We start from the raw sequence: 14,178 nt of genomic DNA, 5'->3' as shown, positions 1-14,178 counted from the left end.
ATGTGTTTTCTTCTTTGGAAAATGCAGTATTGCATATATAAATTTAGCATCTTATTGTGCTCCAGAATACTATTCCGGCACATTCTAGTGCATATTCTTTTGTGGAGTTGATGCTAGGTTAATTTTGTGAGTGGCAGATTACAGTCTTCCAGAATTAAATGAATTTTCTTTATCTAAAGAATATTGTATTTCTGCCTTAAAAAGCATTTAATTGGAAGTGGTTATATGAAAATTTTGAAGAAATCGGTGAAAAATGAGTTGCATTGAAATCAAAGTGCCCTAATTGTAAACAGCACAATGAAGAGTGATGCTGCTTCTCATTTGCAGGAGTCTCCAATGCCTTTGTAAAAAAGAACAGATTCTGCCTAAGCCCTGTTTTCTCACGCAGTGGACGAACGTTGGCAGAATTTATTGATGGACTTTACCATCTATGATCTTAGGTGCACTTCCTTACTGTATAAATCAAAGCTGTTCTCTTTATTTGTGTAAGAGTTGCATCGGATTTGCCCCAAGGTGGATGGCTTTCTGCAAATATTTTTCAATTGTCCACAGCTTGCTGTGTTTCACAACAAGGAGGCTCTGTATTCAAGCACACATAAACTGACTGAATTACCTCACTTTTGAATGCTGTGCTCTTAACTGAGTAAACAAGGTATTTTCTGTTTCATATGCTGCATGGGACCTAATAAAACTAGATGTTAGCTTTTACCGGAAAAGTACTGTTGCAAATATGATGGTGGCTTTTTAGGGTTTGGCACTGATGCATGTTCTTTAAGCAATTAAGATATAATTTCATCTGAAATATAACTCTAGTTCATTTTAAACAGCTCTGAGGACCTTACAAAAATAAAAATGTAATTGAAAGTTAACTGTGGGTCACTGTTGTTATTAGGAAAGTGCCTCCTTTGAAATAAAGGATTGTAAATATTCATCTGTTTTGCAGGGAAGTAATGCTCTATGACCATTGTCTTTATTTTATTTATTTGAATTTTTGTTCTTTTTCTGGTTCTTTTGTATTCAAAATTTAGTTTAAACTTTGTATTAGCAGTACTTTAAGTGCTACATGTTACATCTTTCTTGATTTTCAACAATAGCTGTACCTGAAATTCACTGCCTGGCAAATGCTGTAAGGTATGCAGTAGACAGGGTTATGCTTTCAATATGTGATCTGTGCAATGAAATAGTAACCAAATTCTCACGGGATGTTCCTTTCTTCATGTTTGGTTGTTTGATTTAGAACATGCCCTTAACACATGGATATAAGCAATTTGATGTGAAAATCATGCAGATTTGTCATTATTAACAAACCAATAAAAGTCTAATGGGCCCTTTAGAAAAATGTCTTTTCATGTAAAATTGGTTTGGCCTGTTCAAGCTTTCACTTTAGTGGTGTTTACCTTCTTATAAGTTTCTGCGATTGAGTTTCACATACTGTATTAGTACAAATTCCACATTTCTTTTGTAGTTTCTTTCATTCCTGCAGAATGTGCTCTTTGTGGAGGCCTAATTGTTAATGTCATTAACTAGTATGGTAGCTGGGGACATTTCCAGTAGACTTTCTGCAGTATGATCTTTGTTTTTTAGAAAAAACACTGCTTTCGATCTTACTTAATAAAATAAGTTTACAATAGGGTAAAAGCTGTTTCAAACAATCAACCAAGGTGTTAAGATAGACGGATCCTTATTTTTCTGATTTTTTAATACAACATGAACTTAAATTCAAAAGAAGCAGTGACAAGCAAAGAATAACTGGGAGATTAAGCATTTATCAATCAAGCACTTTAAATGCATCATACATTTTATATACTTTAAAGTAGTTAATGTTGCCGTGGTTTGTCTTAGGTTTAGGCCCATTGCCTTTTTAAAATTGTCATGGTCAGCTACTTTGCATTATCACCATATAAAACACACTAAAGACTGGAATGCACAGCATTTTCAGAGACACAAAATACGAATTAGAATCCCATTCCTGGTCACTGCCTGAGTGAAATTTCTACTTTTCTCTCACATCATATTTTCCTCAGGTACTCCTGTTTCCCTCCCACCTTCCAAAGAGTGTTAAGGTTAACTGGTAACTCTAAAATGCCATCAGTGCACATTTATGCAAATGTGTTTTTGTCTGCAATGGACTTATTCTTCATTCAGGGTTGGCACTTGATATGATTGATTGTTTGATTATCCTGGGATAGATCCCATGTCCTCCACTTTATTAAAACTGGATTAAGCAGGTTCAGATAAAGAATGGATGAAATAAGGCTATTTAGAACAAATTGGCTAGAGTAGATTCATATACTGAAATCTTCATGGAAATAAAGGACATTCAGGTCTTTCAAACTACAGTCCAGTTATTCTGCTAATACTCTTCATGTATTAGAGTGTGCTTTAGCTAATTTTTGGCAATGTGCCTTATTTGTGTTTTCTTTGCATTTGTATGTTTCCATCTAGTTTTTTTTCCTTTGGATACACTTAGCAGTATAACAAAAATAATCAATGTAAATTACCTCACTCAAACCAAGGAAAGGAAAGATTCTTTCATTTGCAGCCAAACATTTTGCAAATGTTCACAATGTTCTTGTGTCTTTGATAAACCATCATTGTTATAAATACAAGCTTTGTTCTTTTGACATCTTCTAATAGGCGTTGGTTATATTAAAAGAATCCAACAATCCAATATTTTACAGTAATGTAGCTGTCATTTTATAATAGTTGTGACTTGCCAAATTATTTACACTGTAAACTATAAGAAATACTGTAGATGCAGCTGCTATAGTACAAATGGAACAATTGATTATGGGCATAGACACAAGGTCCTTAATTATTTGTTTTCTTTTACTGCCCCAAAATTGTTATTTTTGGTTTTTGAGAATTGACTCCATTTTGAAAACGGTGAGCTATGAAATTTAAATCAAGAACTATCATTTAAAAGGTGTGGTTTTTCTAATCATTTTAGCATTTAAAAATGGTTGTAACAGTATATATAAATGCTGAATGGGATTTTGTTTTAAAATGTGTTAAATGATTACATTTTAAATTAGTGCTCTACAGATGATAACTCATCAGAAGAAAGATTGTGAAGATGTTTAATAAACTAGAAGTTTGAACTTCTAAAAAAAAGTATGAACTTTTTTTCTGTTGTGCTATTTCATTACTTATAATGTATAATTTTTATGATTGGTTAGTATTTCCATTGTTTTTTTTTCATTTTGTGTATTATGTGTATTGGTATCTCAGCCAGCATATTATGAACCCCACTGTGCAAAAAATAAACTTAATAAAAACTAATTTTATCTGTGATCTTTTAGTTGCACACTCATTTAATACTATTGGTACAGTATATTTCAACACAATAAAAACATAATACAAGTGTAACCCCCTTAGATTTACATTCGTTGTTTTTTTACGTTCATCATGAATGTATGGAGGAGGGAAGAGTATTTATTTATTTATTCATCCATCCATCCATTTTCCAACCCGCTGAATCCGAACACAGGGTCAAAGGGGTCTGGTGGAGCCAATCCCAGCCAACACAGGGCACAAGGCAGGAACCAATCCCGGGCAGGGTGCCAACCCACCGCAGTTATTTATTCATTCACATTCTATTTATCTTAGCAAGATCTGGAGAAATTTGCTCACTTGTATGAGTTTCTCATCTGGGCCTGGCCAGAGTATCTTAAAATCTCATTTAACTTGTTAAATTTATCACAACTACCACATTGGAGTACCTTACGTCAGTACACTGTACGGTTCAGATGGCATTTTTTGTTGTAAAGTGTTTGTTTGTTTTTTTTTAATTAAACATGATGTGATAGATCTTTCTCAGATATTCACATGTAATTGCTTAAATCCATATATTGTATATGTCTTTTATACCCCAACATTTTTTAAAGATAACAAATTTATTGCTTCATTTTAGACCTACATTGTCATTTTTATAACAATCTAAACTAAACCTACACTCACAAGGATGGGCATCATAACAGTACATGGCTGAAACTACACCACAAATTAAAAGACTCAAACAAAATAATTCTCAGTTTACAAAATATTCCCTTATTCAGGTCAGCTACAATTACCTTATAAAAATATATATTTCTTTGTTTTTTCATTAGTGATTTAATGATTTAATATATAGTAAAACTGTAGCTTCATATTTTCTCTAAGAACTATTTGTTTTTTTGGTCCAGTTAAAAAAAAATGTTTGCCATGTGGAAAGTTGATGTTTTACAAAAGTGTTTTTGCTGCATAGATTATAGATTATTTTTTGAATGATCAGATTTCTAACTGATTGGATGAATGATAGGTAAAGCTGCATTTATTACAGTATTGGTACAGGTTAAGCATGATTTTGTAGTTTATAGAATGTGCTGTTGTAAATGAGTGTGAATTTTTATCGTATTTCTGTGAGTGACAGAGATTGAAATCATTATAAAAGAAATGGAGGCCAATCGATCAGACAATATTTTGTTAAGGGGTAAAACTTTAGTCAAATGTTATAGTCTGAAATTAGATAAACAAAAAAAAACTTTTTTGTGAAACTGAGTCTTTCCTTTATTTTTACTTTATGTTTGCATAGGATATATTTATAACACCTTAATCTTAAGTAGCATAGGAGCTACCACCCCACCAACTGGTGCATGCATTGTGACATTTGCAGCTATATTCATCCCTGAAAACCATTGTGATGCTATCTTGAACCATGTCCTCAACAAATGCACCACAAATAACATTAAACATAAAAAATACTTAAGGAGTCCAAAAATATTCTGAAAAAAAATTCAGAAATAGTTTCAAACACCTCTAGACTCTGACATTTCTATTTAAATCAGACTGTGCAGACAAATAGTGTTCAAAATAATAAATTATCACATGGATAGAGCAGAAGAGTTATTGGGTGGACTGAAGCATTACTGATTACATTTTCTTTTTCGTGGTGTATCCTTTTGAGTGACATATTGGATTTTTTTTTCTTTCTCCTTTCTGGCAAGATTTTTATTTTTTTATTTTTAATAGTGTGAGGTTTTTAGGAAATCTAAATGTGTTTTTAACCTTTCTGAACTGGATTAAGCAGATTCAATAATGGTTGAATAAGTATTGTAACATTTATTCTCTACTGCTAAGGATCAGCACTTTACTTTAAATATGACTTCTGAAATAGATGTTTTCTTATTGTTTTGGTGGTCTGGAAATTAATAGAGGTGACCTTTTTTTGCAGTCCCATAATTCATTTCAGAATTTTTTTTAGATGTTTAATTTACAGTACATTTAAAAAAAAATATATATATATATATATATATATATATATATATGCACATATATGTTTATAAAACAAACTTTTTGTTTACTGATGTGCCATTTGCCCACCATACTCTTTACTCTGTCTGTCTTTTTCTTGGTAATTTATATAATCATATTGGCTCCCCTAGTTGCTCACTGACTTCTGAGTTTTTGTCTGTATTGTATTGCAGTAATGATTTGTAAGAGTTCTTTCCAATAAAGTGTCTACTTTAATTATAACACAAAAACTGTTCTCCCTGGGATAGTTAATAACCCCCTTCATACTACTGATTCTCGTCTTGGTAATGCTACACTCTTCATTGAATCTAGTGCTTCTTTTGATACAGTTAATCATAACATCTTGCTTTCTCATCTTTGCAGTGAAGGAAGGGGGTGTATTATTACTCAGTTAATTATGAGTTTTAAGTTTGGCAATCCGTTTAATTAATTATAACAATCAATAAGGTTGAGTTAGGTATCTGTGTTTCACTTTCCAGCCAAAACAATAGAAGAAATTTGTACAATTTATGAATGATATTCATAAATTGTTGAAAGTCTACAGTAACACTTTCACTTTTTCTGTTGTGGTTCGGATGTGGCCGTAGACTTAATTTTACAAGTAACCCAGCCATGCTTGTTATAATAATATATAATACAAGTATAATAAAATAAATAATAAATAATACAAGTATGTATATATATATATATATATATATATATATATATATATATATATATATATATATACTGTATAGTGCGTCTGGAAAGTATTCACAGCGCATCACTTTTTCCACATTTTGTTATGTTACAGCCTTATTCCAAAATGGATTAAATTCATTTTTTCCCTCAGAATTCTGCACACAACACCCCATAATGACAACGTGAAAAAAGTTTACTTGAGGTTTTTGCAAATTTATTAAAAATAAAAAACTGAGAAATCACATGTACATAGGTATTCACAGTCTATATATATAAATATATATATATATATACTGTATATACGTATAACACAGAGAGAGAGAGACAAAGACAAAAGACAATAATAAACAATCCGAAACATGAAATTACTAAACTTTTCTGTCCTATAGAAAAATGCACATAACTTATGAACTCTGAAAATTTCAATTCATGTGTTAGATAAGTTCTTTAGATAGTTATTAAGCTTCTCACGTTTGCACTGTGGTGTTCATTTGCTCACAGCTATTCTCTGCATTGTCTTCCCACATCCCGCCCTGGGTTATCTGTGTGTGTGAGAGAGTGTGTACATGTGAGATGTTGCTCTGTACTTTCTTACTGGATTCTGTATGAGAACCTCATAATACCTAGAACTTATCCTTCACAAGGTTGTTACCTTTCAGTTAAAATCACACCAATGCCATCATACATTATCTGGCTTTGCCCTAATTAACTGTTCTCAGAATGAAAATAGTTGTACTTATAGTTTTTGTGTGCAATGCTTTTTTCTTTTCCTGGTTGTCTTTCTCCAGACACATAGAATTTTCTTCAACGGGCTTGCTTTCTTTTGTTTTAGGAGTTTGTCACCTTTTTCGCCTTGGTTGCACCTTCTGGTTTTGAGGGGTACTACAGTTTCACTTTGAGGTTTTTATATACACAACATCCTTCGTTGCTAGCAAAATTACATCTTCTGAGCAACTGGTGAACAGTCAGTAACTTTTTCAGCAAGATAAACACATGGCCTTATTTGGTTTCTCTCAGCTTATGCACTTGCTATTCTTCAACAAGGTTTGAACTAACATCACTCTCATCAAACTTCAGTACAGACAAGTTTCAGTCTCTGTTACAGTACATCTTAACAGTGAGTTCTGGCTACAGCCAGGTTGAGAGCTACAAGCTTGATGAGTAAGAGGGATGGGTTAGGGAGTCTTTGAGGTTTTTAAATGAAGGAATAGAGGTCTTGCCATTGGTTTCTTGGGTGCACACAAACCATCCTTTTAGTTTGATCACTAGTTCAATGTTCTCTCCTTCACAGTTGTCAGTTGTTGAGTTCTAGCTGTTTGTTTGAGCTGAGTGCTTACCTTGTACCACAAGAAGATGACTCTGAGGTGTAATTTGGTGATTGATCATTTTATTTGACAAGCTGCAGAGTCTGCATTCCAAAGAGGGGGCCCCACCATGCAAACTGATACCTTTTGGCTGGGAATAAAAGTGCCTGGCAGCAGCGTTTTAAGCCAGGACTTGTGTTCTAATGAGAGAAAAAAATGGGTAATGTCAGTCTGTTCTACAAAAGTTTGTAGGCCCCGTCTTACTGACAGACAGTATTTCATTTCTGTTGTAAAACATTTCATCAGTTTCTCAAAGTTTCTAATAATGGTGTCTCTTTGTCCCCCATTATTTATAATTTACATGCTTCCCCTATTCTCTGTTATTCAAAGGTAGAGCTTATAATTGCATTTCTGTGCTGATATACTTAAGAGCTGTCTTAAATATGCCCAAGTTCGTGTCCCTCTAGTCCTTTTCCACCTTTCTCTGATGAATTGCCTATGGAATATTAAGCACTGGATCACATCAAATTTCTTTGAGCTGAGCTGTGGAAAGACTGAGGTTCTGCTTGTAAGGAGCAGGCTACCCTTCAAATGTCAGCGATTTCATTCTTTCCTTAAATATCATTATAGTCATTATCATAATACAATATGCTAATCTATGGTAATTTTTTTTTAATTCTCAACTGCCCATCATTTTTACTTTTGATAGTCAAATACACAAAAAGGTCCAACAAGGACCTCACTAGTCTGCCTCAAAATATGCCTCACCCTAGGCAGCCAGACCTCTAGCTATAGACTTTCAGAACTAAACAGGCCCAAAATGTGGCAATAGCTTTAAAAACTGCAAAAATTATGTTTAAATATCCCCAGAAATACAAAAAAGGAGAGAATCCCTAAAACCTCTGGCTTAAACTACAAGGCCAATAAAATATCTTTATAAATCAGAAATTTATTCACAAATATCAAGCAATGAGAATAAAAATGGGAAAAGGCCAAATAAGTTTAAAAAGGATTTGCCTATGAATGCAATCCAAAATAAACAAATCCAATCTGTAATGCAGAAACTAAATCCAGAAAATCACAAAAAAACAGAAAATTCAAAGCAATACTCACCGTAACGATTTTTTCTCCAACATTAATGCTGCTGTACCACAGGTGTACACAGTTATGGTCCTGGAGGTCCACAGTGGCTGCAAGTTTTTGATTCAACCAGTTTCATAATTAGAAGCCAGGCCTAACCAAAAATGAAACTTGGTATTTAATAATATGGCTTGTTAGTGCATTCTTATTCTTCCAAGACAAAAATTGTATATTTTTTTGTTTTCTGAGAATTTTATCTATATGTTTTGTTGTTCTTCCCATCTCTATTATTTATTTCAAAATATTGTACTACCACAAACACTTCATAGGTTTAAATAGAAGTACGTTAGATGGAGCACAAGTGGTTCCTTTTTCATTTGCACTTCATTATTAATGGATGGCTGGTTAAAAAAACAGGCAACAATTAAAACCCCAAAGCAGAAGTTTAAAAGTAAAATAGGCAATTAAGGGTTCTTAATTGTGATAAGCCAGTTATCAAAGACTTAGCCCAAAACTATTGCTTTATTAGTAAATAAACAGGTTCTAACAAAGCATCTGGTTAAAGCAAAAACCTGTAGCTACTGCAGGCCTCCAGGACCGTAACAGAGTAATCTTGCACTACAGGGGCCATCTCTTCACCCTCAATATAACGACAGAGGGCAGCCCCATGATAGTGATGTCTTGGTCAGTCTCCCTCTACAAAACACAAGGAATAAATTCAAATGACTTAAATGCACAATACATAAAATATAAATAGTAAATAAACTTAACGGTATTAAAAAATTACATAAAAACAAAAATACACATCAAAAATAATAATTATAAAATGACAAAAATAAAACCAAAAATAAGCCTAAGCCAGGGAACAAACCTGAAACATGACAATTTTATTATTACTGTTTGAGTGGTTTCTTGTTTTTTTTTTCTCTGTTTTTGTTCTTTGTTTCATCATATATTTACATGCTATATAACCTTTTGAAGTGATCTTGTGCCTGTAAAATGGTGCTATATAAGTATAACATTGTTATTTCATGAATACATAGAAAATGACCAAAGAGCACAAAAACAGTGGCCTACTGGGAATGAATCCATGGTCCTTGGAGCTGTGAGACATCAGTGGTTACCACTGCATCATCATGTCACTTTACATAAAATATGTTTGCTGAGATTACCATTGCCATAGCTTGCCTAATATAAACAGGATCTCTCTCAGTTTGATTTCCAGAAGTTAAAAAAAAAAGAAAATGATTTCCCTTTGTAGGTCTGATGTATAGTTTTTTATGAGATGCTTTAATGTAATGTTTCTGAGTAAAATGATTGATTTGATATTATCATGGGTCTTCTTGGATCATTTCTAAAGATAACTGCTGCAGATGTTAAGCTGACCTCCCACTGTTTTTCTAAAGGTGAAATATGTTTTATTTTTAAAAGTTGATTTATTTAAGAAAGCTGTTCTGATGAAATAAAGCTCTTTTTACTATGAGATCAAAGATAAGTGAATAAAAACATTTAGAGATTTTAAAAAGGCAGAACTATGTGCCAGACTACATGTGACAATATTACGACTATTACCACTACTTCTAGTTCTTTTGCAAAGCACCCATACAATTAAAGGATGTTTCTATTACAATTAAATCTTTGACTTTGTGTTACTTTTCAAACATAGTAAAATGAAAAGCAAAATCTTTAACAATTTTAAAATATTGTTTTCTTTGAATTCCCTTAAAGCAAGTTTGAAGGTTGAATACATAGACAAAACACCAAATGGTGTGGTGTTTCAGCAGGTGGCACTGCTGATGTCCAAGAGATGGCTTGGTGCATGGTGACAACGGCTAGAAAGTAAAAAGAATTTGAAAAACATGCTTGCCACAACACTATTATTACTATAGTGCCACCTCCTTAACAAACAAAATGTGTGTGGGTGTACTCACAGGTACATGCACACTTTCTTGCTGTCTGAAGACAATGGAGTGGCTTAATCCAAAGTGTCTGTCTGGCAATGCTGGCTTATGGCATTGCTGCCAGCAGCCTGCAAATGACCTGGCCCTCGCGAGATCTTGCATCTAGTGACATTTAAAGCATTACGGTAGACACTAAAAACTGACTAAGTGTATGCTTTGTCTTTCTGTAACCTAACTTATTAACTAGGTTGATCTGATCAGGCATTTTTCCACTTGTACCTCAATGGGTAAAAGTAGAATTAACAACCCTTTTGTGTTTTCAGCAGGCTGCAGTGTATCACCACACAAGGTGCATTGCTATTCAAAGGGCTAAAACTAATTGATAGATATTTGTGAAAGTACACAAGCTATGACTATAATCTTATTCCCAAAAATGCTGACCATTAATATATATTTGTAATTGGAGCACAGAAAGATTTGGCAGCTTATTTAAGGGTCATATGGTGAATTTAAGGTGGAGACCAAAGAAAGAAATTTTTTGCTTTAGAGCCGGCTGTCTGGCTGGAATATAAACTATTTTTATATTTCTGTGTATCTTACTTTGTTTCTGTTTGTTTCTTCTTCAGTGATCATCATCATCAGATATCCTGTGCGATCCCAGTCCCTGTGAAAACCCATTTTAACTCCTCTTCCGGATTTGAAACGAGTCATCCCACTGGAACTATCTGCCCAGACAAAGGACTACGTAAGCGGGCCAGCTCTGAAACTGATAAACAACAATATAAAACGCCTCCTCCTAGCTACAATACAGCTACCACTCAGCCTATAGCCATTACTACACCTTCAAACAGTCCAGCACCTAAACAGGTGTCCTCTTCGCTAGATGCAGCCATTGACTTAACTAAAACCACAGAGGCAGAGAAGTATTTGTGCGATGGAGATTCAACTTCTGAGTCATCAAAAGACGCTACTCACAAGGAAGGATCCAGCCCCCACTTTATTAGTGCAATGAATGGCTCGGCCTTACCTGTTGAGCGACTGAGCACTGATAGCCATTCTCTCACGTTAAGCAGTGAGCTTTGTTGCTCTGTCGAGCAAGCTGAAGAGATTATGGGGACAGAGGCTACAGGTTTCAGCGAAGTAGAGCATTTGGAAGGGTTTCAGTGCATTCCTGTTGACCATGCTGTGGCCGTGGAATGTGATGAGCAGGTCCTTGGGGAGCTGGATGCAGCTGGCTTTGAAGAATTCTCCCGTCGTATCTATGCACTAAGTGAAAACACGTCAAGCTTTCGCAGACCACGCAAAAACTCAGACAAGTGAAACTTGGTTATATAATGATTTGGTATGAACATTTACCAGACTTAAAAAAAATATATATATATATATATGGAATGAAGATCAATTTGCACTTCATGAAACATTTGTATAATCTATAAGCCAAATTATGTTTAATAACCAACCCCACTTGCAGTGAAAACAAACTAAGAACAGAATGAATTTTATTATCCCTTAATTATATTTGATATTTAGCATGTCAGACACAACTGATATTAGTTTACCTATAGACATGTTGTGACCCAGATCAAAAAGAGCTTATCTCATTTTAAATCCTGCAAAATTCACTACTTTACCCAAAGTTCCCACTCAGTTGTAACATTCATTTTTAGAAGCTGGAGGTCACCTTTGATTTTATCTTGCTAATTTAAAGTTGTTATAGATTTGATGAGTACCACACGATTCAGAAATGCAGTCTCTAGTGATTCTACTTGTGCTTGACATTTGAAACAATTATTGGTCACACGGCAGATTATAAGTTCAGACTGGATGTTCTCACTGCTTTAAAAATATTCAAAGAGTGTTTCTTGCATCCATTTAATATTTTGAACATGATGTTAATTTAGTAGGAAAACAGACCAGACACTTATTTTATGACTTAATTCACTAGAATCAATTAAATTCTATAATACTGTAGAAGTGAATGTACAGTACCGTGGACAGTTTTAAAATGGTTGAGAAAGGCATATTTACATACATAGGCAGTGAATGGGCACCTTTAACTAAGACATAATGTAAAGCTACTCACAGTTGCCAATCTTTGTTTATTTTATATCATCCAGACATGGGAGTTAGAAAACCTAACATTGCATATTAAACTTCATTTCATTGAATGTGTATTTGTGTGGCTTTTAGGCCATATAACCCAGTTTTTCATTCTTTTATGAAAAAAGCAAGAGAAGCATATTTACAAGAATACTTTCTCAGCTTTATGTATGCATTGCCTGAATTGTTTCCTATTTTTCAACTTTTATTGTAGCTGAACAGAGTCTGCCCTGGTTTATGAGAGCTAAATTATTCCAACAGCAACAATTCATGCTGCTATTTTTTAACGCTTCAATAATCAGTGTTACACTTGCACTTATTTCTGAACGTGTATTGATAACATATCTGCATTTTTTATTTTTGTAAGGTAAGTAAAATATATACAGAATGTCTAACTGCCAGTCTGTCTAAAAATTAAAAATGTCTAAACTTTGACCTCATGCATTTTTCCTTTAATCCTTAGCCACTTATCATGATCAGTTTTTAGTCCTTTAAAAAGTTGGCTTCCATGGTGAGATAGAGGAGATAAATGTTAAATTTCTCTCTCTCAAGAGTTCAGTGACCTTGTTAAGTTGTTGTCAGCACCCTATCAGAAGAGCAAATAAAGATACATATGTGCTTTGTGAAAGATTCATTCTGTCTTTTGTTAACATCAAGCTTCTGAGGACGTTATTTAGAAATGGATAAGCAATGTTCAAAAAGAAAAACACTAAAATGTCCCTTTTGAATCATTCCTTTTATTATAATAATTATACTATTAGCAGTTCTTCTTTTAATTTTCAGTATTCTGTAAGAAATGCAGTGGTTATTTAAAAAATAACATAACAAGGTAAGGTGTAATAACCAGTTCCTGTTTTGATATTTTTTTTAATATTAAAAGTACAGTTACAATTTTTATAATATCCATTACAGTACAAAAAAATATGTTATTTGCCACACCAGTCGAACGTTTGCATACCATTTTGTATTGGCTGAAAGCATTTGTTTTATACACAGTTTGTATTCATTCAGTCATGTAATAAGGTAAGTACACCTTTTAATTCTTTGTTTTTATGTGTTGAGACATAATTAGCAATCTTCTAGCCCTCACCAAATCCTAAAATTAGATAGTTCTAACTTGTGGGAAGAAAAAGCACATAGAGTAACAGATTGTTTTCATTATTTATTTTACTGTGCAATAAAATGGAAATGCGTCCCTGATTTAGTAGCTTATATAACCACTTAGTAGCAACAACTTGAAGTAATCATTTTGTGTATTGATCTGTCTTTTCTACTGTATTGTCGAAATTTTGTCTCAGCACTGCTCCAGTTTGGTGATATTTGTGAATATTTATATATTCACGGTCACCTTAAGATCCTGCCACTGCATCTCAGAGAGGTATGGAATTTGATATGGCCAAAACTTTTATCTATTTATTTTTTAGCCATTTAATTGTAGATTTGCTGGTTTGTTTAGGATCACTGCCCATTACATGATGAAGTTTCTACACAAACTGTAACAATTGGCTAGATGACCTCACATTTTTGTCCAATATCCTCTGGTATATAGGGAACTTCATGGTGTTTGCATGGTGTTGTCCCTTAGTAAAAACTCCTAATTATATTCCCTCCACTCCCATGCCTGACTGTTGGTATGACCCCCCTTTGATCAGATCTGTTTGGTTTTCTCCAAATAAGGTGTTGTGCATAACATCCAGAAGTCTTGATATTTCTTCAAATGCAAACGTGCAAGCTTAAATGACACAGTCATATTTTATTTAGTGATTAGAGATTTTTTTTTTACTACTCTTCCATTAAAGGCTACATTCACACTGCAGGTA

At 33.6% G+C, this 14,178-nt stretch overlaps 1 protein-coding gene across 1 annotated transcript in view; it reads left to right on the top strand.

The window, feature by feature from the left end:
• Positions 1-12,986, top strand: part of uvrag (UV radiation resistance associated gene) — a 339,167-nt gene extending 326,181 nt beyond the window's left edge. Inside the window, exon 15 of the mRNA XM_028800118.2 lies at positions 10,885-12,986. Within this exon, the coding sequence (XP_028655951.1) occupies positions 10,885-11,578 (694 nt within the window). The 3' untranslated portion in view covers positions 11,579-12,986. The remainder of the gene's footprint in view (positions 1-10,884) is intronic.
• Positions 12,987-14,178: the final 1,192 nt, after the last annotated feature.

Source organism: Erpetoichthys calabaricus, chromosome 4, assembly GCF_900747795.2.
Source record: "Erpetoichthys calabaricus chromosome 4, fErpCal1.3, whole genome shotgun sequence".
Classification (NCBI taxonomy): Eukaryota; Metazoa; Chordata; class Cladistia; order Polypteriformes; family Polypteridae; genus Erpetoichthys; species Erpetoichthys calabaricus.
The sequence above is the reverse complement of the archived record's forward strand: the minus strand, read 5'-3'. Positions and strand labels throughout refer to the sequence as shown.